Source organism: Carassius auratus, unplaced genomic scaffold (assembly GCF_003368295.1).
Source record: "Carassius auratus strain Wakin unplaced genomic scaffold, ASM336829v1 scaf_tig00216980, whole genome shotgun sequence".
NCBI classification, from domain to species: Eukaryota; Metazoa; Chordata; class Actinopteri; order Cypriniformes; family Cyprinidae; genus Carassius; species Carassius auratus.
Genome location: NW_020528832.1, coordinates 106,624 through 132,955, shown reverse-complemented (window position 1 = coordinate 132,955; position 26,332 = coordinate 106,624). Strand labels below are relative to the sequence as shown.

General features: G+C 35.9%; 2 protein-coding genes and 1 pseudogene across 7 annotated transcripts in view; all 3 read left to right on the top strand.

Moving 5' to 3' along the window:
* The first annotated feature begins 7 nt into the window (after nt 1-7).
* LOC113099597 (gamma-aminobutyric acid type B receptor subunit 2-like) lies at nt 8-8,261 on the top strand (annotated as a pseudogene).
* A 5,594-nt stretch (nt 8,262-13,855) lies between these two features.
* Nucleotides 13,856-25,390, top strand: LOC113099587 (PHD finger protein 20-like protein 1). 4 transcript variants are annotated; one of them, XM_026264450.1, is made up of 25 exons: nt 13,856-13,963; nt 14,096-14,187; nt 14,930-15,075; nt 15,558-15,720; nt 16,176-16,271; nt 17,057-17,141; nt 17,409-17,497; nt 17,896-18,070; nt 18,259-18,387; nt 18,585-18,649; nt 18,735-18,960; nt 19,063-19,194; nt 19,440-19,622; nt 19,855-19,914; nt 20,081-20,371; nt 20,469-20,651; nt 20,750-20,806; nt 20,901-20,996; nt 21,223-21,363; nt 21,553-21,737; nt 21,917-22,016; nt 22,153-22,348; nt 23,267-23,510; nt 23,588-23,753; nt 24,019-25,390. In XM_026264450.1, exons 3-25 carry the CDS (start codon nt 14,993-14,995, stop codon nt 24,159-24,161), a joined length of 3,288 nt encoding a protein of 1,095 aa, XP_026120235.1. In that variant the 5' UTR covers nt 13,856-13,963; nt 14,096-14,187; nt 14,930-14,992; the 3' UTR covers nt 24,162-25,390. The 4 variants fall into 4 exon arrangements, with proteins under 4 accessions (XP_026120235.1, XP_026120234.1, XP_026120232.1 ...); XM_026264449.1 differs by having other exon boundaries at nt 13,857-13,963; nt 17,899-18,070; nt 18,256-18,387; XM_026264447.1 differs by having other exon boundaries at nt 13,857-13,963; nt 18,256-18,387.
* A 343-nt stretch (nt 25,391-25,733) lies between these two features.
* tg (thyroglobulin) overlaps nt 25,734-26,332 on the top strand; it is a 28,093-nt gene continuing 27,494 nt past the window's right edge. For all 3 annotated transcript variants that reach the window (XM_026264461.1, XM_026264460.1, XM_026264459.1), the window contains exons 1-3: nt 25,734-25,891; nt 25,994-26,102; nt 26,184-26,281. In XM_026264461.1, coding sequence (XP_026120246.1) covers nt 25,807-25,891; nt 25,994-26,102; nt 26,184-26,281 — 292 coding nt within the window. In that variant the 5' untranslated portion in view covers nt 25,734-25,806. The remainder of the gene's footprint in view (nt 25,892-25,993; nt 26,103-26,183; nt 26,282-26,332) is intronic.

The following is a 26,332-nucleotide window of genomic DNA, read 5'->3' as shown; positions in this document are numbered from 1 at the left end:
TAGCAGGGTTTATGGCACCATTTTTATTCTTTTACTTAAGTTTTAATATCTTAATTTTTTTTGCTCAGTTTCTCACTTTCTGCCTTTTTCTTTATTTCTCTCTCGTGTTTGCAGGACCACCACAGATGGACAGCAGATGACAACAATGACAAAATTCCTTCTCGTCTTCCTAGTAATGGTTCTGAAACTTATCTTGACATTGACTAAATTAGATTAGATATTAAATTAAATGCTGTGTATTTGTTTTAAACTTGTACACGGAAAAAAAGGGTCCAAACTGTGCAGATTTGTGTGACGGCATCTCCTCGTCTTTCTGAGGATTTAGTGCACAGCAGCAGATGTCCACAGTCAGTCCTTATCTCTTTATCCCTTTGGATGGTTGAGGGCTAGAGTCTTTCCAGGTGACAACAGATGAAGCTTTAGAAAATGCTTAAAGACTCAGGGCTGCACACAGGGCAGTGTAAGTTTGTTACACTGATGCTTACTTTTCAAGCACAGGCCTGATTTTTCTCTGGGGGGATGGAATACTGGTGGAGCTTGCTGAATGTTCTCACTTTTTGGGAACTGACTCAGATGCCATCATACTATTGCCTGGTGCGACATAAGCTGCCAGTTTTATGGATTATGCCATTAAGCGGAGATCCAGGGAGGGGCAACATTACGGCAGAGGTGCTTCCTGCTGTTGAGCTAGCACTGCATCATTTGAGTGAGCAGCCATCTCCTTTAGGCAACTACGAGCTTCAGTTTCACCTCACAGACTCAGAGGTAACGTAAAATCTCTTTAAATTCTCTCAGATAACAAGCAGTTTTACTGTACCAGCGCATTTAAAAAATAACACATTACACGGGGCTGATATACTAATTACTAATTATAACTTTAGAATTTATAATTATAACAACTACAACTCTTTATGAAAGGGTTGAATCGTTATCACAGGGAGAGTTTGGTTGTATTTTTCCCTTTAACTCATTTGTTAGACAGTAATATTAAACAGAGCACAAACCGCTGACCTTTTTATAAACTCAAATTAATTAGTCCGAAGTTGTATTTTCTGCTAACCTTGCAAAATTTCTTAACCTTTTTGAGTAACATGCATTTATAATACGAGTTTGTCTCTTAATGGAATAAGCATGGCAGCCTTTTATTTCATATTTGTAGTATTGTTAAACATATTGTATATGGTTATCACATTACCACATTTCCTCTGGTCGATCAGTAGTGTGGGAAATCAATCACCCACACCAAAATTACAACAAATACAACTAGGCTAATTTTGCTCACTGTTGCTGTGTGATTCCCCGTTTAGTGTGATAACGGCAAAGCACTCAAAGCATTCTTTGACACTATATTCAATGGCCCCAAACCTGTCATGATCTTTGGAGGGGTGTGTTCGTCAGTGACATCTATCCTAGCCCAGTCTCTGGAAGGTTGGAACCTTGTTCAGGTACTCAAACAATTGGTCAACTCAAGGAAATTCTTGAGAGACTTGGTTTTATTTGTCCCCCGCAACTATTTCTGCATTTCTCAGCTGTCATTTGGAGTAACAGCACCTTCACTGGCCAACAAAAGAAGATTTCCAAACTTCTTCCGTACTGTGCCGTCGGATAGTGCAGTTAATGTGGCGCTGGTGAGGTTTCTCAGGCAGTATGGATGGAGCAGAGTCGGTACACTGACTCAGCGTGAGCAGAGGTCCACAGAGGTAATCTGAATTAAGTAGGGACAATACGATTAAGTATGTGGAGCTTGATAGAATGTGAACTGAAAACTCGCCTTCTCTCAAAAAGATACAGAGAGACTTAAGCAGACATCTGAAGGCGGCTAACATCCAGCTTGCAGAGGCAGAGAGCTTCTTTGAAGCCCCTTGTGATAGTGTGAAAAAACTGAAGGCATGTATAAAATGGTCTGGTTTCCTCACACACATTCCATAAATCAATAAAGAACTTTTCAAGGCTTATTTATATAAAAGCGGAAGCTAAAAGTTGTTTTATAATGCACATCCGCATATCACAGTGCATCATGTATATTTATCTGTGGATATTTTTCATCCTTGACCATTTTTTTTAACAGGACAACGATGTGAGAATAGTGATAGCTCATTTTGATGTGAGCTTAGCTGCTAAAGTCTTCTGCTGTGTAAGTATGTCCCAGCCATACACTTATTCTTTCCTTTCCATTGCAAAAAAGGTGCTTTACTGTTGGAAAAGGTTCTTTAGATTATAGAGTGCTGCAAAACATGGAAATGAGTAAGCATTTTAGTATTGCAGTTAGCACCACAGTTTCATACAACATAAACCATAAACATGCTTTTGTGTCACAGGTGTATAATCTCAGCATGTATGGCCAAAAGTACCAGTGGATTCTGCCGGGCTGGACCCAATCCAGCTGGTGGACTGACACTGACTCCACAAACTGCACAGCGGGAAACATACTGACTGCCATAGAGGGATCCATCAGTGCAGATATTGAGACTCTTAGCACCAGAAACATTAGAGGGATCTCTGGTAGGGTATGTTTGCATTTGACTGCATCATCATCTTTCATTGGCATGAGCAAAATGAGCAGTGTTTTAGGGGTTGTTTTGTTTGATTTCATATCTATACTGATTCTACTCAGACACCTCAGGAGTACGAGAAGGAGTATGACGAAAGACGACAGCTGAAGTATCTGGGAGCCAGCAAGTTTCATGGCTTTGCTTATGATGGTACTTGGGTAATTGCCAAAGTTTTAACGAGAGTCATGGAGACTGTGAGGTACAGAGACAGATACAGCATCCATCGCAACTTTACTGTCACTGAGCAAGAAGTGGGACGGATGATTCTGGAGGCCATGGAAGAGATCAACTTCTTTGGTGTGACAGTGTGTACAAGTTTCAAAATTCTGCTTGAGAAATAATGGACAGATAACAGTGATTATAAAAACAAACACAATATGCATAAAATGTTATCCATTTAGCTATCTTTTAGACATTTTAAACACATAAACATTACAAATACATTACAATTCTATTTTTTAGATATTCAATTAGATATTTCTGTTACATGTGGGTCAGTGACAAATAATGATGTTTGATATGATAAAGAGGAGAAGATCATTAACAAATGTTATGTCAATTTCTTATGAAGAGTATTAATATTTTAAAACAAAATGCTTCACTGCTTAATTTATTTATAAAAATAATAGAACAGCATTATTTTCTTCAGTTACATCACCAAGACATTTTTTTTTAATTAAGAAATTATACATACATGTTTTTCATAAAAATGACATTAGAAAAATGCATTTGTGATGCATTTGAATTTAGTTCTTAACACATCCAAAAAAAAAAATGTCATATACATATTACTGGTTCTTTTTGTTATTATTATAATAAATGTATGTATATATGTATGTATGTATGTATATATATATATATATATATATATATATATTTATATTTGAAATGACATATTAGAATTTAACATTGCTCAAAATTGTTATGCAGGGTCACATTATGTTCCAAAACGGTGAAAGAATGGCCAATGTTTTGTTTGCTCAGTGTCAAGGTACAGTACAACTAATTTGAGACTTCCTAGTTTCTTTACAATGTCTTTTTATTATTATTGCAAGCTGGGTTTTTTTCCCTCCATAGATGGAATGGCTGTCAATATTGAAAAATATAGTGCCATTACAGACGAACTAGAGTTCATCAGTCCAATCAGATTTCAAAGTAAGACTCTTATAGAAATATAATGATATGCATTTTAGCAGGCCTTATGAGGAATGTGTGCAGGATAATGACATATATGTCTGACTCGCATGCTGAAAATGTGCCTGTGAAAGTGTGTAAAAAATTTAAAACACCCAGTATCTGCTATATAAAACAAACACATGCATTTGCCTTCAACAGGGGATAAACCCACAAAGGACCGAACCAATGTGTACCCTCACAAGAAACGCATCAATATATTTCTCTACGGTATTGTGGCGTTTCTAAATTTCTTGGGAATTTTTACAGCTTGTAGTTTCCTGGTCTTCAGTGTGAAACACCGCAATCATTGGTAAGTTGTGTGTTTGGTTTATAATCTTGAATGTGTATTTATTAGGTCTTTCTTTCAACAGTGCTAAACACATTTCTTATAAACCATGGTTATAGATCTGTTGTATTCTCGTCTTTTTTGTCATTCACAGGGCCATTAGCATGTCAAGACCTTTTATGAACGCTTTGATTATTTTTGGCGCTGTGTTGTCTTATTCCTCCATTTTCTTCATGGGACTAGATGGGTCTTATGTTTCCGACAGAGTGTTTGACGTTTCTTGCTCTGTAAGTACTTATGCAGTAAGAATATTGTTACAGTTGTTATTCAGATAGCTCTTTTTAGAAGTAGGTGATATTTATGTTGAGATCTGTTATGGGATTATATGCAGTATATGTATGATCTGTGGCATTTTTCATAGGTGCAAATATCATGTTTATCTATTGGATGTACAGCAGCTTTTGGGGCAATGTTTGCAAAAACATGGACAATTCATTCATTATTCAAAAACCACAGCAGTGAAAAAAAGGTACGAATGTGATAGTATTTGTTCTTACTATTAAAAAATTTTATTTGAAAATAATTAATTTCTATTATTAATTGTTACAGCGTGTGCTTCTTGTCTTTTTTTCTTGACTTTCTTCAGGCCATGAAGAACTATGGGCCGGTTCTCCTGGTTATGTTTCTTTTGTTAATTGACCTGAGTTTATTAATTTGTCAGCAAATTTTGGATCCTTTGAGAAGAACAGTGAAGGAGTATCATATAGTGGTGAGTAACAAGAAAAAACGCATTTTCCAAATCTCTCATGGAGCCAAGAATTCAATGTACAAGCATTCATGAAGAGATCATCTATCTATCATTTACTCCAAATATGTGTGATGTCTTTCTTCGGTCACACTTTATTTTAGGGTCCAATACTCACTATTAACTAAGCATTAACTATGACTTGCCTCAATTGACCCCTTATTTGCTGCTTATTAATAGTTTATAAGATAGTTGTTAAATTTAGGGTATTGGGTAGGATTATAGATGTCATGCATTATATGTACTTTATAAGCACTAATAAACAGCCAATATGTTAATAATAGACATGCTAATAAGCAAGTAGTTATTGGTATGAATTGGACCCTATACTAAAGTGTTACCCTTTCTTCATTGCAACACAAAAGGGAAAGAGTCTAAATATATGAGATCATAACAAAGTATTTTGAAACCACAACCACAAGCCCTTATTCATTGATAATCTGCCTCGGTAATCATAATTTGTGGGAATTCATTTTGCTGTAGTATTCTGAAAGAATATGTAAAACACCAACAACTTTTGTTTACTCAAATTATGATTACTGGGGCAGATTATCATTATCAATGAATAGTTACGGTTTTATTACAGTTTCCAGGTGTTATTTTCACCTGGAAATCCACAGTGAAATGTATACGCTTTTGAACCTGGGGTGATTTTTGTGTCAGTATTTTTCTCTTTTTGTTTTAGGCTGATCCTCATGGGCAAGATTTTTTTATTCAGCCCTTTTCAGAGCGATGTGAAAACACATACATGGGTTTCTGGATGACTGCATTCTACGTCTATAAGGGGATAATCCTGGTATGGGATAAGATTAAAAACATATCAAACAGTGGTCAATTATATAGCAATAATGAAACAGATGGCAAATGAATCAAATTTTTTTACACATGTCCTTGTCTCCCGTCCAGCTGAGTACATGTTTCCTGGCATGGATCACACGCCACATGAACATCCCTGCCGTAAATGACAGCAGGAGTATCCGAATCAGTGTGTTTGTGTCAGTCCCAGTGATTCTGATTGGTACATGTGCATCCATGCTGTGGCAGGACCAGCCAAATGTGCAGTTCTGCATTGCGACCCTTGTGATCATCACATGCTGCTGTAGCACTCTTTGTATGGTGTTTATTCCAAAGGTATGAGGTGCATATTAACTGAAATGCTATTCAAACATGTAGTGATTTCTTAAGAAATTATCATTTTTAAAGTTGCAATTTTGATATTTGTATGTCATTTGTATATCATATTCTAATTTAATTAGATATTTATAAACCTGCAGATTATTATAATAAGGATGGGTCCTGATCCTGAATTCTTGTCGAGGAGGTTCCACCTCACACAGTGGCATAGCGAATTAGAAAAGGAGAGTGGACTATACAATGATGAGAGGAACATTATGGAGCAGAACGACACAGGAGCATCTGTCTGCGTGACTGACATGACACAGAACGTCTCGTCTAGTCTGGACATTCTACTGTCAGAAAACGTACACCTCGTATGGCACATCAATGAAGTGAGAAGCTTTTTGCAAGAATACATTTACTTACGTCGTAGATACTTGATTTATAACCACATCGGATTTGATCATTTGAAATCCGATTCAATGTCACTCCAACCAAACAAACTCAAACTCGAGATAAAACAAGACAAACCAGGCAAGAAGAAGCCAATAACAATATAGAACAATACTTCAAAATACATATAGATTTGTTCCAGTTTTGTCGGTTACACATTACAAATATGTGAGCTACATAATCAGATTATGTAACGGGGCAGTCATGGCCTTATGGTAAGAGAGTCTGACTTGAAACCCAAAGGTCATGGGTTTGAGGCTTGGTATTTCTTCCCATTTTATTTAACTAATGTCTTAGAACTCGATGAACCAATGCAATCAGACTAATAAGCAAATGAGAAAAAGTAATACAAGAGTAACATCACACATTAGTTTCCAATGAAAGTAAATAAGTAAATTTATGGGGAGTGACACAATATTCTAATGCACTACTTTTAAAAGTAACATTGCCCAACACTGCATATAGCACAATAGCACAATCAAGAAGGGTGACACACTCATTTTTATGTTGTTGTCAATATTCATATTTATTGAGATTTCTTGCAGCTGGATTCAGAACTGGAGGATTTAACCAGGCAACTGCATGAACTGAGCGCTCATGTTGTGGAGAATGTCATCATCAGAAGTTTTGTGCACAAAGCAGGTAGAAGAATGGTTGTGAGCGCCTCTGTGTAAATGCAGGAAACACTGTATTTAAGGGTTGATGTTTTAAGGCACTTCACATAAATGCAGAACACTTTGGTATCTCATGATCTTCTAAAATGTTGATGGCACAGTGGATAAGACACATGCCTTTGGTGTGAGAGACCTGGGTTTGAATCCACTGTAAGACACCAATGTGTCCCTGAGCAAGACACTTAACTCCTAGTTGCTCCAGAGGTGTGCGACCTCTGACATACAGTATATAGCAATTGTAACTTGCTTTGGATAAAAGCATCAGCTAAATGAATAATGTAACGTAAAAATCAATTCAGGCACAAATTATTTTTTATTAATTTTTTTTTTTTACGGTCTACCATAACATTAACCTAACATGAAAACATTATCATCAAACTGTGATGTTTAATATTTTGACAGGAATGAAAACAAGGCTGTTAGGATAAAATGATGGTGTGTTCAATGGACTTTTTTTAACAACCCACTGACTGTTCAGCTGACAAAACATGTTTCTGAAGAAAAAAGGGGAAAAAAATCTTTCAGTAAAGAGAAGCTCCATGAATAGCTTTGAAAATTATGATCTAGGACATTTACACAATGTGTGTCATTATAAAGTGTATCCCTCACAGGCTCATTCTCATTCAATCATTGAAAATAAAACATTGAGTATAATAATTGTGTTATACCTCCAGAGATTGATTGCATAATTTCACTCTACTGATTATTATTTTTTTCTTCTTTATTTATCAAATGTGTATTCAGAAGGTTTAGCATCATTCAAGAAATAGTTTTGACTGTTATTCTGTCTGTCTTTCCAGTCAAAGAGAAATGTCGCACTCTCCCTGAAAGCTCCAACTGTAACAGGAGACTGCTGGAGGACATTAACTCCCCTGAACAGTGCGTTTCATATATAGTTATCAATCCTTTTAATAGTGAACAGGAATTTAAACGTGTGCAATAATCTGCAGATTTCTTATAGTTTGTTTTGAAAAGAATTTTCTTAAAATTCCAGATCACTTCATTTACTGCATCTGTTGCTTCCACAGCATTCAGCGCAGGCTGTCTCTGCAGTTACCCATCCTACATCATGCCTATCTGCCCTCCATTGGAGGAGTGGAATCCAGTCCTCTGAATAGCCCTTTTGAAAGCCCTCAATATACACCAGTGCCAGGACATATGGTGTGCTGGTGACAGGATTGTGGTTTACTGTACACTAGGAGACAAATTAAACATGGAGACAAAATAAGCATATATAATATTTCAAAATTACCTGTATATATTGTATATATGCAGTATATCTGTTAACCTGTAATGAAACTCACAATTATAATTTAAATGTAAAAATTGAAATATTTTAAGGTTTAAAAAGAAAGCTGCTTTTTAATGTCCTGATTATATTTTGAGAACAGAACAGACAAATATGTCTCATGTCATGTGTATTTCTAAAACATTGAGGAAACCTTTGAGAGTGACTGAATCCAAAACTATGTACTATGCACTTTTTTTTGTTTTTGTTTTGTTTTTTTGTACTGTGTTACACAACGCAGTGCACTGAAGTGTGCTACCCATTCTTTATTGTCTGTGTTCTTAAGGTCAAGAGGTGTACAGACTAAAACTGAAAGTGATCACTGCTGACTTTTATGCAAGTGAAATTCACACCTTCGTCACTATATAAGAGTAAGACTCGTTAAAAGCTCTGTGGTTGTGGTCGAGAGATCTGACTTTCTGAAACTGTTTCAAAAGACTGTACAGCGGGCATTTGGATAGCACTATAGATGAGTGGCATAAGGAACATGTATGCCCTAAATAGTTTGTTAATTTGCCAGCAAGATCCTTTGGTGTAATGGAATGATTTTTCAGGAATCTTATAAAGAAGTTATTGGTTTTTAGGACTTATATCTTAATGTCCCTGCCCCAGTCTTTGAATTATTATGATGATTGGATTGGTACTGGTGAAATGGGGCAGGTTGCTCTACCTGAATACATGATTTCAATGCTTTAAGGTTGTCACTCAGGTGCTATGTATAAGCACTGCTCATAAATATATGTAAAATACAATGTATCACTGCCTTAGTTAGACTTTTGATGACTGCAGCGCCACACAACACATTCTCAACAAAGAAGTCATACTGAAGATCCCCAAGAGTCTCCTGGTCTTCACTTCTGAGTTTCTAACAATGCCATTCTAAACCTGTATGACGATTACATTTAAATTAAATTAAATTAAATTAAATTAAATTAAATTAAATTAAATTAAATTAAATTAAATTAAATTAAATTAAATTAAATTAAATTAATGCATTTAGCAGATGCTTTTATCCAAAGCGACTTACAGTGTATTCAGGCTATCAATTTTTACATATCATGTGTTCCCGGGGAATCAAACCCCCAACCTTGCACTTGCTTGCTTGCTACCAGTTGAGCTACAGGAATAGGGAACACATATTCGCTATTAACTAATAGTTTTCCTCCAATAAACTCCTAATTTGCTGCTATGGGTTTGGGTTAAAGGATTTAGAATATGGTCATGAAGAGTAAGGCCTAATAAGTACTAATAAACACCCAATATTAAAGTAATATGCTTGCTAATAAGCTACTAGTTAATAGTGAGAACTGGGTCCTTAAAATAACGTGTTACAGACTTTCTTTCCTATGTTCAACACAAAACAACAAAACATTTATATATATATATATATATATATATATATATATATATATATATATATATATATATATATATACATACATACAGTAAAAGGTAATGTGTTCAGGGTTGTTATAAACTGACTTTCACTGTATGGACAAAAACAGTCAACATTCTGCAGAAGAAAGAAAGCCATGCAGGTTTGTAACCGCACAAGAATGAGTAAATTATGACAGAATATTCCTTTTTTTGGGAAGACTGTCTGTTTAAAGTGTTTATAACAAGGCAGGATCGGATGCTTGTTTTTTTTTGTTTTGTTTTTTGTTTTTTTGTTTTTTCACTGAAAGACTATAATGATTCAAAGTGAAAGTAATTAGAAAACTGAAAGTAAACATGATCTTGTTGTAAATGACAGGAAGTGGTTTTTTACTCTACATGACAGTTGCTAAAGGAAAAAAACATGCGATATAACACATTTTCATCAGAAATTGGCAAATACAGTTTACTTGTTTAGACGTGATTAACAAAAAGTTTATTATTTCTGTTGCAAAAAGACCATATTTCAGCGATGTCATAGTACACACACACACACACACACACACACACACACACACACACACACACACACACACACACACACACATATATATATATATATATATATATATATTTTTTTTTTATATATATATATATATATTTTATATATATATATATATATATATATATATATATATATATATATATATATATATATATATATATATATATATATAAAGAAAGTCATGCATGTTTGTAACCGCACAAGAATGAGTAAATTATGACAGAATATTCCTTTTTTGGGAAGATAACAAGGCAGGATCGGTTGCTTGTTTCTTTTTTTTTCTTTTTTTTTTAGTTTTTTTCATTGAAAGACTATAATGATATATATATATATATATATATATATATATATATATATATATATATATATATATATATATATATATATATATATATATATATATATATATATACACACACAAACACACACATAGTATACAATAAAAAAACGGATTATTAAAAGCCAGTACTTAACAAAACCATTCTACTAAACAGTAAGAATTATTTCTGTTTTCAATGTTCTTTTTTTTTTTAATGATTTGGTTATGCAATTCTGGCTTTTCCTGCTTTCCATTTACCAGCAGAAACATGCGGCCTCTTTGAGATTCAAAACTTCAGCACAGTTATAGAACTCTAAAAACAATCTATTAAACCAAAATTGTGCAATCCTGCTATTTCCCAGAACACTGTGTGGACATGTCATGTTTGTTTAGGTGAAATCAGCAGTGAAGCAAGCATTTCGAAAAGGGGAGGATCACAGGCTCAAAAAAGTATAAAATTCCTCTGGTAGCAAACTTCCAGACATTCCAAAGTAGTTTGCAGTGAACCATGATGTCCTTCAAGACTACACTGGGTCTGCTTCTCCTGTCCACAGTGGTCATGCTGGCTGAATCCTCATGGGGCAATGGTACATTTACAAATCTTGTTCATTATCACTTTGCTTAGCATGACTTTCACTACATTGTCTGCACCAATGTTTTTATTTGTTTTATTTTAATTTAAATAACTAACAAGTATATGGATTAAACTTGTTTTCTTAGCCTTAAACCATTTTAAAATGATCTTTTTCCCTCATGTTAATATCATGTTAATATCCTCAGGGAAAGGAAACTCTTACAGTTATGACCTTTCCAAAATGTCTGACCTAAGAAAGCTATACAACTCCAAAGTTTTCATGGCAGAGAGGATGACCAGGCCTCTGGAGGGGATGTCTTTCCAATTAGGCAAACTTAGCCACTCTGGAGTCAGGTAAAATCAAGTTATAATCAACAGTTTTATCATTTTATTTTGTGTTATATGCATCACGGTGAATACATCACATTTGTATATTTAGGGGAGTGAGTGTTTTGAATCTTACAGTTTTCATCTGCTGGTCTTTTAGAGTTACTCTAGAAGACGGGACTAAATGGCTGGTCCATAAAGGAGACGGCTATGGCATCTCAACCCAGACTGTTGTTGTGGCTGCCCGTCATATAAGCAGTAACTGGAAGGCAAGTATTTTTGAAAGATGAGGGACATTACTTTATCCTTGTGTATGTGCATATAAAAGCCTATGTTTTTAAAATAAGACTTAATTAGAAATGTTTCAATAAAATTTACAGTACTCTCAATTTCACTTAACTTCATAATTTTGGTCTGTTCATTTATTAATATTGTTATTTTTATTATTTTTTTGACAGATTGTTGAGACAAAAGATTTTCGGGGGAGCAAGACAGTGTCAGATTTTGTGAAGGCCGGAGGAACAAATTACAAACTTTTGTTTGATAACTGCCATGATGCAGCCGACCGGATGATGGGTCATTAAATTAAAAACAATTATGTTAGTATGTTGTATGTGAAGAAAGCATCACTTTTAATACTTTAAATAATAATAATAATAAATGTAATAATGCATTCTTAATTGTTACACTGTTGTGTTTCTTAAATATCTTTTAAATGTATGATTGTGTTTCAATGTATTAACCCTAAATATACTTAAATATATTTGAAGTGCATTTATTTCATGCTAATTATACTACAAATAGATTTACATTTTGTATGTACTTATGTAAACAATTGTACTTTTAGCATATGAAACTGGTATACTTAAAGTCTGCTAAACTGGAACAAATAATTTAGTACTTAATGCACTTAAATTGTGCGAAAGTAGTTCTGAAGTCCAAATAAAGATATACTGATGTATATTTGATTTTGCTTAAGTGGAGCTATTGCAAGTATACTTCAGGTACACTTCACATATCTTGCATTTTAAGACCGATATTATTCAAAGATCATACAATCTTCATCAATAGTGACATTAAAACACATTTTAGGCTTAATATTAAGAAATGTGCATTGAATATAAAAAGAAAAAGAAAAAGAGATTTTATCTAGAAGTGATGTGCTGTGCTGAAAGTAAAATATCTGAATGATGGTAGATGGAGTTTGTGTAAACAGTCAAATAAGTTTGCCAAAGAAGCTGGCTATTTTTAAATATACAGCGCCTAATAATTATCCTTACCTCACTTGTAATGCCATGCCTTTTGCTTTCTGTGAACAGAATTTATCATCCAAACTTTTAATAACTGCCATAATGCAGTCAACAGGATGTTGGATGATTAAATTTGCTACAGTGTAAATGTTCATGTTTCATGAAAAGAGTTTTACTTCAATTTTTTTTGTTATCAACTTGAAATTGAACAATTTGAAAAAATGTAAAAAGTGATACATTATAATCTTTAAATGTTTTATTTTACTGTAGCCTCCGTCATGTTTTGACATTTTATTGTGGAAAACAATATATCTTAAAGTTTCAAACAGGTTTATCATCATCACGATTAAATAAATATATAAATGAACAAATAAAGCTGCTGAGCTGCAGATGGTGACAGAGGTTCGTGTGTCCTTCAGTTTAATCCATGAGTCTTAAATGCAAAATGGGAAAGGCTGTGCAATATTTAAAGTGTAAGAAGGGAGAAGATGCCCTCCTTCAGAAAAGATGTCCTTCAGGACGATGATGCTTCAGCTAATGTGTTATTAAGGGAAATAAACAGAATCATTCCATTTAACAGAATGCTATCTCATAAAACTATTTCAACATTATTTAAACCTGTGGCAAGTACTTTTATATACTTTTATAGAATCTATAAATGACTTATAATATGTTTTTTAAAGCATAAAAAGATTTGTCATTAATATAGAATAAATACAGTATATTATATATTTTAACTACATTAATTTAAAAACATTAACTTGTATAGATGTGTATATAGTTAAGATTTTGTTTCAAATATGGACAAAAGAAAAGAGAGCACAATGAAAACTGTTTTTGATTAAAAACAATTGCATTTTCTGAATAAGAGAGACATGTTTATGTTTAGCCCTTGGACATTTTGACCAATTCATGTAAACTTATAATTTATCCGAATACTTTGATTTAAAGGAATTGCACAGTCGCAAAACAGAGGATTTAACACAAATACGACATTTCGCACCATAGCAGAGGCAAACAAAACAAACAAGACACAAAGCGTCTGATAAAAGGTCACGTGTCCGTCTGCAGCGCTCGTGCCTTCAGGCATTTTGTGCGTCGCGTGCGTGCGCGTGCACGTCCAGTTTGGGTAAAAGTAACAGAGCTAGAGTGAATACAATACACTATAGGAATTAATTGTCATTCTCTCAATGAATTTGCAAAGGTAAATCTATATGTCACGCGTATAGCCATAGCGGTCATCAGAAAGCAACTGTCATTCTTCGAGTCGTTTTAACAAAGATAAAAACTTGCCTGTCATCTGTTTGTTTTTTTCTCTCTCTTTTTTTGCACATAGTTTTATCCCCTCGGAACGGTTTAGCTAGTCAGCTGGTACAGCATTAGCTGCTTGGCTAGCTCTGATGTGCTGTGCTAACTGGACAATGAGAGGTTTGACTTGAAGTTTCATTTTTAAAATCACGAGATGTAATGTTTATTCTCACGAGTTTAGTTGCCTTTTAAGAAAAGACTTGACAATCGTATTTATACTGCATGAAATTTGAGAAACTCGTTAGCCAGTATCTAGCATTAGCAAGCTAATGTTGTGATAATCCACTGAAAACAGTCAGCTAAGTTACCCTCTCTTTATATGTTTATGTGTTTTCACTATTTAATTTGCATCTGGGTTCTTTAGAAGGTTAAGTTTTCTTTACAGTATAACCAGTTTTTGTCATAGCGATTTAATTTGTGCGCTAGTCTGTCATAAGTGAAGTAGCTGGTTAGCTCAGTTAGCCACTGTCCTCTATGAACGCCTTTCCGTAAACGTTGATGTATCTACTTGATTTCTGTTGTTTGCATGTAATAGTGCTACTTCGTGACACGTCAGCGTGTGTAAATTTAGGAAAATATCTTGGTGTCCCTGATTGGAGGGTATCAGAATACAGTAGGTTGGTGAAAGGCCTGGTTTAGGGTAGATTCTGCAAGCTGGTAAAATAGTTGAGCATATGTTCCTGAGTCTGCTTGAATGAAATCGTGCATGTGTATTGGTGCATTTACAAATACCAGCTATGCAAATGCAATTCAGGATTAAATAGTCAAATGTTTGTCCTTTTTAATATAAATTTGGTATTAATAACATGTTAAGCGTTTGTCCATGCAATATAGATCAGAGATTATTTCTTTACGTTTATAGGTCCATCCACAGGACGGGAGAGCATTTGTGTCTCGAGAAAGACCTGGTAAGACTATACTCAAAATGAGCAAGAAACCTCCAAATCGACCAGGGATCACTTTTGAGGTTGGCGCCAGGATCGAGGCCCAGGACTACCTGCAAAAATGGTATGAATTAATTTTGTAGGATCATTTAAAAATGCAATACAATCACCGCTACTTGTTTTAAATTGTGGTCCGCACTGTGGCTTCAAGGGAGTGCTTGGGGGAGTGTGACATTTTTGTAAGAAAAACTGAAAATGTAATAAAACATTTTTTAATAAACATTAAATTAAGTGTATGGAATTTTGTAGGAAATGAGTGAAAATGAAAATGCTTTTTTTTTTTTTTAGGGTGGTTGCATATATGGATCATTATATTTGGGGCATCTAAAATATTAAAATCCCATGTGTTATAAAATTGTTACAGTTTGCAAATACTCACTTGATTAATTTAGTCTCATCTAAAACAATTAAGAGTTACACTTAAACATTAGTCTGTGTCACTTTCTTTACGAATAGTTTGTTTAATGGGCCATTATTAAACGTGTGGTTTGTGTTTTTTGTTGTTATTCATATATCCTTGATCCATGGTGAGTGGTTGCTTTGCAGGTACCCTTCACGTATCGAGAAGATTGATTACGATGAAGGAAAGATGCTTGTACATTTTGACCGTTGGAGCCATCGGTACGACGAATGGATTCTCTGGGACAGCAACAGACTTCGGCCATTAGAAAGACCGCCACTCCACAAAGAGGGTCTCAAAGAAGAGGAGGTTTGCAGTATTTTCTCTTTTCAGACATGCTTATGGTCTGAAATATCTAGGATGTCATGAAATGCATGAGTAATGCAGGAAACTTTGTTGGCTGTTAGAGTATATACACCAGGTATAGAAAAGAATCACCCCCTTTAAATAATCACATTTGGTTGCTTTACAGCCTGAAATGAAGAAGGGCACAGTTTTTGTTTTACCCAGCTGTATTCATTCAGTGCAACTTATAACATCTAAGTGAAAGATATAACGCCAGCATGTCAGAAAATACATTTTGAAAACATGATCATTTTAAAGGGGGGTGTATCTTTTCTATACCCACTGTATGTCGAATGAAGCTGCTAAAATAAACTTTATTGATGTTTTCAGCCACTCAAATGAAATGAAATAAAAGAAAATCTCATTCTTTAATGAGATGAATGATTGATTAATTTTTGTCTTATAAACGTTTCTGCCAGGAGAGACTCGGCGAGATGAGAGCATCTCGTCTCCGTGAGCTTCCTGGAAGTACAGAGAGCACAGAGGACCAAAAAGACTTACCCCAGCAGAGACAAGTACATACCTCAATTGCCCGTCTTCCTTGATCTGTCTCTCTCAAACTGCTTGTCCCATCATTGTTTGGGGTTTTCCTCCATCTACATAGCCAAAACCTTTTTATATGTATCTATAGAGGTGTTGTTACACTTAAACTATTGTACAAAAGTTACGTTTTGGTAAGATTTTGTATGAACGCTCTCATGGTTCATCTATTATTCAGTCAAAAAAAAACAGGAATACCGGTAATATTGTGAAACGTTTTTACAATTCAAAATCAACTTTTCTATTTTAATATTTCAAATTGTAAAAGCTGCTTAGGAAGCCCTTATTATTAATATCATTGTTGAAAACTGTATTGATGCATAATAGTTTTGTGGAGACAGTGGCATGTTCTTTCAGGATACTTTGTTGAATAGAAAAATTAAAAAAAATAGTGACCCCACACTTTTGAACTGTAGTATGTTTAAAGAAAGCTTTCCTTTCTGATGTATAGAAATATAGTAGATAAAATATATTTAAGAATCTATAAATACAATTTAGGCTTCTGTGGTTTTCTTGAATTTAATTTAAACTAGTATTTCAACGTATCTGTGTGGATGTTAAACTACTATAATCAGCTTGGCAAGTGCTTCATGAAATTATCAGAGGTTTGTGGTGTGTTCATCACAGTTTATTCTGCTCTAACAATTCACTTTAACTATCACAGAACATCCCATATCTTCAAAACAGGCTTGGCTGAAGTAGTCAGAGTTTTTTTTGACTAATTAATTGCATGTTTATTTTGTTTTTATTTTATCTTTAGGAATTGAGAGATGGTGAGGAGGTGCTTGCCCGATGGACAGATTGCCGCTACTACCCTGCCAAGATTGAAAGCATCAACAAGGAAGGTAAGACCACCTTGCTCATCCTTCAGGAAACATAATTTTTCTGTCAGCGTGCAAAAAAAAAAAACCTTAAGTGTGATTATCATTGTTAAAGTGAGTCTGTTTTTCTTTGCATAAGAAAAAGTGTTCTCAAATGCTATTTTTGAATGTATAGGATTTAGCCAAATGCATCTCTAGGCTAAACAAACGTAAAAAAAAAAATTTGAATAAAATCTAAAGATTCTAATGTATTTGCTGTGTTTTTTTTGTTTTGTTTTTTTGGTACTTTAGGCACTTACACTGTACAATTTTATGATGGAGTCATTCGCTGCGTGAAAAGAATCCATATCAAGTCCATGCCAGAAGATGCAAAAGGACAAGTAAGTTTATTAAAGTGACTTTATTTAGTCCTCATCAGTTCCTTTTTTTTAACAGTTATTCTCCTGATATTTAATAGATTTGTTTTTCACAGCTTGATTATTTTTCAGCATGTTTTATATATAATTGTGTATTTCAGTGTGGCCCTCTATAGTATTGTCCTTTACCTCTTCCTCTCTTTCAGAAGGTAAAATGCAGGGCTCAATCCTGAATATTATTTGAAGACACAAGCAGCTGGTCCACAAATCGCTTTATTCTACCTCCTCAGTTACCTTTAGTACTTTATTAATAGCTTTACGTTTTTTTGTCTGTTTGTTTTTGCATGTTAGCCATGGTCAGAGGTGTGTTTGTGACCGGTCTCCGTCAGATGTGACTGATAGTGTATTGGTTTGTGTTCAAGCAGGACTGGATCGCTCTGGTGAAGGCTGCTTCAGCTGCAGCCAAGAATAAAGGAGGGAACAGACCACGTACCAGCGCCAACAGCAACAAAGACCGAGAAGACAGGAGGGAACAGCAGTCAGATGAAGAGCTTGACGATGAGGAAGATGATGATGATAGCCAATCAGAAAAACTTGGTATATGATTGGTTCTCTTTTCTTGCCCATTGAATTTCTGGATGTTTTACAGTGAAGTTCTTGCCTACCGATCTGTGTTCAGTTATGTTTTTCATAAACCTTTGTCATTTGAATGGAGACTGATCTTAAATCAGCACTTTGTTCATATTGAGCATCCACATGTGTCCGTTTCTTGCTTTATGCAGCAGAACTGGACTCAGAAGAGGAGGACAGTAAGCCAGCTTCTGAGGAGCTTGAACCAGCTACAGCAAAGAGGAGGAGCAAAAGACAAGGCAACTTGTGCAGCAGTAAAAGGACGCGTCTCAACAAGGGGGCAGGTAAATGTCATGGGTCCTTAAAATATTGTACAATGAGGGCCTTAGAGTCAAAAATTTTGAGATCCACTCTTCTGAATTAATCTTTAATAGTCAGATTCATCATGGGCTCTATATTTTTGAAATAAACCGTGACATTAATTCTGCAGTGCGTAATGGCTATGATGTTTTGTGTCTGATTTTCCTATCTAACCATCAAGGATGTGCTGACTCTGAGTCTGAATGCAAAGCTGAGTCAAAAGAGCTTCCAGTGACATCACAGCAGGTATAGATGAAACTGACGTACTGTTATCAACAGGATGATCGCTTTCATAGACCCATTGTGTCATGTTTGCTTCTCCACCCATCAGAAAGTGTCAGGTGCAGAGACTAGTCCTGATGATGAGAGATCCCAGTCCGTCAGTTGTCAAAAAACTCCAGCACCCCCCTCTAGCTCATCTCTGTGCAAGTCTCGCTCAAGAAGAGTCAAACATGACTCGGGAGAGTCCACCACTAGCAATCAGAACACAACCGCAGTCCCCGAACCCAGTCCTTCACCCAGTTCTGCACACACACCCCCAGACAGCACACACACTGGTAGGTAGTGTTTATAGATTGTCAACTCTCAGCAGTTACAACAAACTTGATATTTCAAATTAAATGGATGTGAAAATAATATGTGTGTCTGTTTCTGCATAGCCCCTACCAATTCCCCCCAGAAAAGGAGACGATCTCAGCGTCTCGCAACCAGCTCTGACCAGTCGTATCCCTCTTCACCACACATGAGGGACTCAAGCACTCACCCTCCTCCAGATGACTCTCAAAAAGCTGGTGAGAGAGACAAACTTGCATAAGCAGAGCTTATACCATTGTAAAGCACTCTAAAATTACTGTTCAAAGGTTTGGGGTCCTTATGATTTGACCTTTTAAATCATAATCATGATACTTTTGAAAGGTAGTGTACATGCATGCCGGTAGCACCACTTTAGAATATTGTGTCTTGAAATTGCATGATTATCAATACCTGATCTGTATAAATCGTGTGTGTTAATTATTATTATCATTATTTTTTTTAGGTGAAGACAGCAGCACTGCAGTTAAAACGGAAGCTCCTTCTCAAAAGCCAGCTTCAGGAAGCCCATCCACAGCTCCTCCCACTATCATTGCTGAGTCACCTGTCACTGAGAAGGACAAGATGACTGAGGTGTTGTCCAGTAATCAAACAACTCTTGAAGGGAACTCGGCCTCTGTAGTGACTGGTAGGTTGGTCATGCAAGCATAGGATTGAATGCCTTTATTATGTTTCTCCATGACACTTGAACCTTTTGAAGGACACTTTGTGGCATTGCTATAGTAAACCGCAAAGTCACATGTCAGGATATATGAAAAATATCAAAAGTAGACTGTGTAATGGTAATGATTGTTATGGTTTGGCTGCTGTGCTTTAGTGATATGTAAGTACTGTATATTATCTTCTCATTTTATGTTCAGCTCCAGGTCAGAAAGTTCCTTCCAGGACTCCTAAAGCCAACAAACACGCCAGAGAGCCAAGTATGGATTTTCACCTCTCTTCCACTTACTTAAATTTAATAATGTCAAAGTCCATTTATATATATATATATATATATATATATATATATATATATATATATAGAATTACTTTACTTATTTTAATATATAGTAGTGTGTAAAAAAAGGCTTTCCCCTTCCTTTTCAGTTATTAACACCAAAAAGTCTGATGATCCCACTGCTCCCAATGAGTCTTTAATAGACTTGGACCATAATAAATTTAAGTGTAAAGTCCCTGGCTGCTCTAAAGCATTCCGGAAGGCAAAGCTTCTGGACTATCACCTGAAGTACTATCATAACACTGAGAAAGAAATGGACAGTGAAATCTGCTCTCCAGAGAGGGTTGGCCGCTCCAGGGCCACGTCTGCTTCCATGCCTACGAGCACCTTGTCTGATATGCCAGATAACAAGAGACGCAGGACCGTCTCTACTTCTTCCTGTAGGTTGTTATTTGCCGGGGTCCTTTTAGATAAATGGCTAATAAATTAACAGTTACACAGTTTAACTGAATTCTGTTTTTCTGTTTGGGGGCTTAGCGCTGTCCTCTCAGGGCTTCATGCTTCAAATGGACAGTTCTGGCTGTGTGAGGCCTCCTAAGTTCTGTAAGAAGAAACGTTCTTCTGCCTCTGTAAGTTCAGACAGTACAGAGATATCCCTACCACCTCCCACGTTTGATCATCTCCATGATAAGATTATCAAGAAGGATAAGCACCTAGATGGTGAGCTATTTCTTCAGATTGTAAAGATGATGGATGGAGTTCCTTTTTTCTCCCTCTTATTTGACCTTTTATCTTATGGATGTTTATTTTGTCTTCAGGGCTTTGTATAAAGACAGAGAGGAAATTCAAACTGGAGGATAAATGTCAGTTGTTTGGTGAGTTTACTGAACTTTTTTTTTTTCATCTCAATTTCACATTTTTAAACCAAGAGTTTCTCATCATATCTTGTATTTCTTTCTCTGCTTGTAGTGAAAAAGAGGGATAAAGACAGAAGGAAAGAGAAGGACCTTTTCCGAATTAAACAGAAGAAAAAGAAAAAAAAGAAGAAGAAATCAAAGCTGCACTGTAAGATTTTGAGGTTGCCTAAGTTTCAGAGGTCTTTTTACTTACAAGTTATAGGAGTACTTAAAATCTTAAACACCTACGATGTCTTTTAAAATGTTTTAATTTAAACTTAAAGTCTTAAAGTGCCACATTCCACTTTAGGCATCTGTTTCAGTTCATAATGAGTTGCCTGTACATGTTCCCCTATGAAACGAGAGGATCATATTGTTGTCACCTTTGTGCAAAGGTTATGCAGACCTGGATGAGATGTCGTTGGCTTATTTGGATAGACTGTCTTCCCCGTTACATCGTTCTTCCTCTAGTGCCTTCAAGCACAGCACCTTCCAATACCCTCGTGCCATACTGTCCGTCGACCTCTCCGGGGAGAGTAAGTCCTCTCATTGATTTGCAGAATTTCGTAGCTACTTTCCAATAATGTTATCATTTCAGCTGTAGCTTCCAGCCACTAAATTTGATGTTCTGTACCTAATAGATAGAAGTCAACATGAATGTGGTATCAGTGATGTGCTGTGATGTTGAGCCTCATTTCTTGTCCTACTTCCTTTTCCTATCTCAGACCTATCTGACATCGACTTTCTGGAAGACTCGACCACTGAGAGTTTGCTGTTCAGTGGAGATGAGTATAACCAGGATCTAGACTCGATCACTATGGAGGACTTCCAGTATGAGGATGATGACGGTGGCGATGAAATTGTTCGCTGCATCTGTGAGATGGATGAAGAAAACGGCTTTATGATTCAGGTAGATCACTCTTAGTAAATGCCAGCCGTTAAGCTTTGAAAGTAGTTTATATTCTGTCTGTAAATACAATGTTTTATGCAAGAAGCATCTTAGATGTGCTGATTTATGGTGTCTTTGTTTTGAATCTGTTGTCTGAATAGAATAGGTAGTTTTCTGATAACATATCTCTCTCTGTACAGTGTGAGGATTGTATGTGTTGGCAGCACAGTGTGTGTATGGGGCTTTTGGAGGACAGCATCCCCGATCACTACATATGTTACATCTGCAGAGACCCTCCAGGTAACTACTTTGCAACAAAACTTTATCCAGCTTACTAAAGATGTCAAATGTCTGTTTCTGAAATGGAAATGAAGTTTATGTAAATATAAAACTGAAATTGCTCCAGGGTTGTTACTAAACTATTTTTCTTTTTCAGGTCAGAGGTGGAGTGCTAAATACCGCCATGATAAAGAGTGGCTACAGAAGGGCCACATGTATGGCCTGTCCTTCCTCACAGAGAACTACTCGCATCAGAATGCCAAGAAGATCGTGTCCACTCACCAGCTGCTGGCTGATGTTTACAGTGTTAAAAATTTGCTCCATGGCCTTCAGCTGAAGATGGATATTTTACAGTAAGAGATGCTTTGCCTTTCCTCAACCTACCAAATTATTTAAATTAGGTGACATTGTTGAAAAAAAGAAAGATACTCCCTATTATAATTTTTTTCCAAAGGAATTGTCAAAGATGGGTTAAGCTAGGGTGTTATAAAATGTATGTTAGTAATGAGAAGATGTGGACATTTTTACTCCATAAGGATTTGTCGAACATCCTATAACAACAGAAATAAACACGGCAACAGCCAGTCAGTGCAAACACACATAACACTCAGTGTTTCAAGCATCTGACATCTCAGTATATTAGAACAATCCACATGAACTTAATCTTTACTCAGTGTTCACTTCACAAGCTTTTTCACCATTTCATCTGAGAAAACCTATAAATTCACACTGAAAGTTCAAAATCTTCATGACAAACTCACAAAATAAAAGCACGGGAACATAAAAATACAGTATATTACTATTGTATACCAAGATGTTCTTAATATTACTATTTTTTTTAATGAATATTATTCAACCAAGATTTTTTTTTTTATCCAACAATTATCAGTATTTTTGTATTAAACAAAACTTTAAACCATAAAATAAAATACATTTATTTTAATAAGAACCTTTGAGGGAGAAAATCGAATGGATTTTTTCAGGTTATTTTTACATTCATTCTCAAGGTCTAACTAATTAATGAGAATGAGTAAATTTAATATTGAGATGAATATTGATATTGCATAACGGGGATAAAATTATAATATTTCTGGCCATACTGCCTAGCCAATTTTGAAGTGAATTTTATTTGTGTAACAATGGTTGTGGATTGGTTGAGTTGAGGTTTTAGGCCTGTTTCCCAAAGCTGTCAGGTTCTAAATTGATCATCTGATATATTACTGAAGAAGAAAAGATCCAGGAACAATAATATGCTTTTAACATTTTCTCAGGAACAAACATAACCCAAGTTTGCACTTGTGGGCCCGGTCTTGGGTGAACTCTGATGAGGACCAGCCTATGGGTGGTGTTCCAGACTGCCTACATTTTAAAGAGCACCTCAACCTGAACTCAAGCCCTGAAACTTATATAACCAGCGAACACAGCTACCAGAAACCTCCCGGTACAGGCCTCGAACACACAAGGGATGAGCAGGGAATGCAAACAGCCACTCAGTTTTACCGAAAGGAGGAAGAGGTAACCAAGGGACAGTTAAATCTCAGATCTGAATGGGAGATGGAGTTTGCAATCTGTGCTGTTTGTGGTTTGTGCAGGTGAGCAATGCCATTGCTCTGACTGGCTGTGTGAATGACAGCAGTCTGGGCTCCAAGGAGCAGGCCAGGAACTGTCTGCAGTGGCAGATGAACCTGCTTACACACATAGAGGATGTTCAGAACCAGCTGTCTGGCCGTATGGACCTTATTGAGAAAGAGCTTGATGGTAAGCGGGAGAAATATGGGAAGTGCCACATGACCAGGGCTGGTTGAATTCTTTTCTGTGGTGCCACAGAAGAATGCCGTCATGAGCTTGAGTTGAAGTTAAAAGACTTGCTTATGATTTGTGATGGCTAATGATTTTATCCTTTGTGAAGATTTAACCAGAAACATTTTGCTTGCTTTTTCCATTAAAAAAATAATCCAAGCAGAGATATCTATTTTTGATATTTTGTAAAGGTTTCATTCTTTTTCTCCCTATCTGTATGAAGTGCTCGAGAGTTGGTTGGACTTCACAGGAGAATTGGAGCCCCCTGATCCCCTGGCCCGACTGCCACAGGTCAAGTGCCGCATCAAACAGCTTCTGACAGACCTGGGGAAAGTGCAACAGATGAGCACCCTCTGCTCTGTGTGATACAAACATTACAGTGTGTGTTCTGAGCTTCTAACACAACCTCTTGTTTCTCCGTGTGTGAGAAGGTTTATTCTACATGATTCTCCTGTTCAGCAGATGTGCCCTTTGTGAAGTAAAACATTGGCCATCACCAAGTATGACATGAGGAAAATGCACACTTAATGTGTGAAACAGGAAGAGGTCAATGCATTCATGCGGAGTCAAAACGTATCTGCTTAAAGAAGATTTTACTTTCCAAAACAGGAAGAGCTCACTATAGCAGAATAATTCTAATGTTAAAATAAGAGATTATCTATTTAAAAAAAAAAAACCCTGAAGAGGTTAACACCACACATAAATTTAGGTTTTAACTAATTGAATTTTTTTTTTATTTTTTATTTTATTTTTTATTAAGTTCAGTTAGACCCCCAAAGCAAATCGAGTCTGTATTTCCACTCTGCGAGCTTAAGGACATTTTTTAACTTGACTGAAGTGGGTCACTGATAGCAGAATGTTTAAGAGTTCATTAGTGTTCGAGGAAACAAAATTTGGTTATAACGTTTTTTGTCACTTAAAAATTTACCCTAACGTGCCAAGAAAAAAAAACTGCTCTTTTTTTTTTTTTTTTCTCAGACATGCACAGATTTTTATACGTTTTTGAAATGGATTTTGCATTTTAAGCCAGGATTGGTCTTATTTGCAGTCTGATACACTGGCACTAAAGGTTCACAATGCCAACAAGCTCATTAGACCACCACCCAGACAGTTTTCACACATCAACTTGTCTAATACTCACTTCTCTACAGTCTTGATGGATACTGTAGCGATTCACATGAAAACAAACTACTCTAACTTAATCCAGGATGTCCAGAAAGAGGTGACTCTTCTCACTAAGGTCTGTTTATCACGTTGATACTTTGAGAGTTGCTGCCGTGAAGTAAGCTAATCCTGAGATGGATGTAAATGCATTAAAAAAATCAATTTAGTTCAGGTCATTTTTTTTAAATGTATGAACAGTTTTTATAACTGTAAGGAAAAACAATGAAAAACTAAGGCATAAGAGGATAATACTTGAAAATGCCTGTTTAATCTCAATTTCTATTAATCTGTACAAAGAGTGTTTTAGAATTTAGATTTAAAACTTGAAGTTTCTTTTAGATGAGAAATACCAGCTGTACATTTAAAGCTTTTATTTAAAGATCTGATGTAATTATCTGTATGTACAACTTCATTAAAAAATATTCTCAACATTTTTGGTGTATAGTCATTGTTTACACTTCCTTTATGCAATAATGTTCATTTAGGAAGTTTTAGGTTTTAAATGTTAAAAAGGTATTTTCCTCTTTATAAAAGTATTGGGGTAACCAAATAAGAGAAGTTACTTCCCACAGCTTAATTGAAAGTGCTTTTCAGATGTCTGACGTTGCTGGTTCTTCTTAAAGAAGCACTCTCAAAAGTTCAAGCTTGGCTGCTCTCTTTACAAGGTCCTAAATGTTCTTGTTCACTACCAGGTACTCTAACCAGGCTGGAGAGGTTTGTGTTTTGATAGTTAAATCCGTAAAATGGCAAAATGCTGAACAGGTATGACAATGCACATCTTGGATATGGTATAAAGACACTGCAGTCTTGTAACAGTCACTAGGAGAGTTCTTGCATCCTAGAGAAGATGCAGAATATGGAAGAGATGAAGCTCCTTTGTGTTACCTTAACGCTGCTTAGCATCTTCACGCTGACGTGTGGAAAGATTTCCGGTGAGTGTCCGGTCTATTCGTAACAGCTTTGTTTATTCTAATTCTATATAGGTTTAGGCTTCTCCGGTTTGTAAAACTCATCCACCTGTTTCTTCTCCTCAGAGTACCAGCTGGAGACAGAGAGTCTGAGTCAATGTGAGCAGCTCAGGGCTGTCAGCTCAGCACAGGGACATGAGCACATACCCCAGTGCTCTGAGGACGGCCGCTTTAGGTGCATTAACTTGACCAATATTGTATATGAAATTACATAAATGCATCATGGTATGTTATAATAATAATGGCATCCTTGTAGGCATGTTCAGTGTAATCATGGAGGCAGGGAGTGTTGGTGTGTGAATGCAGAAGGACTCGAGATACCTGGGAGTCGACAAAATGCATCCACGGTTCATTGTAATTCATTCTTCAAATTTCAACTTTAAAAATTCAACGTGTCCAGCATTA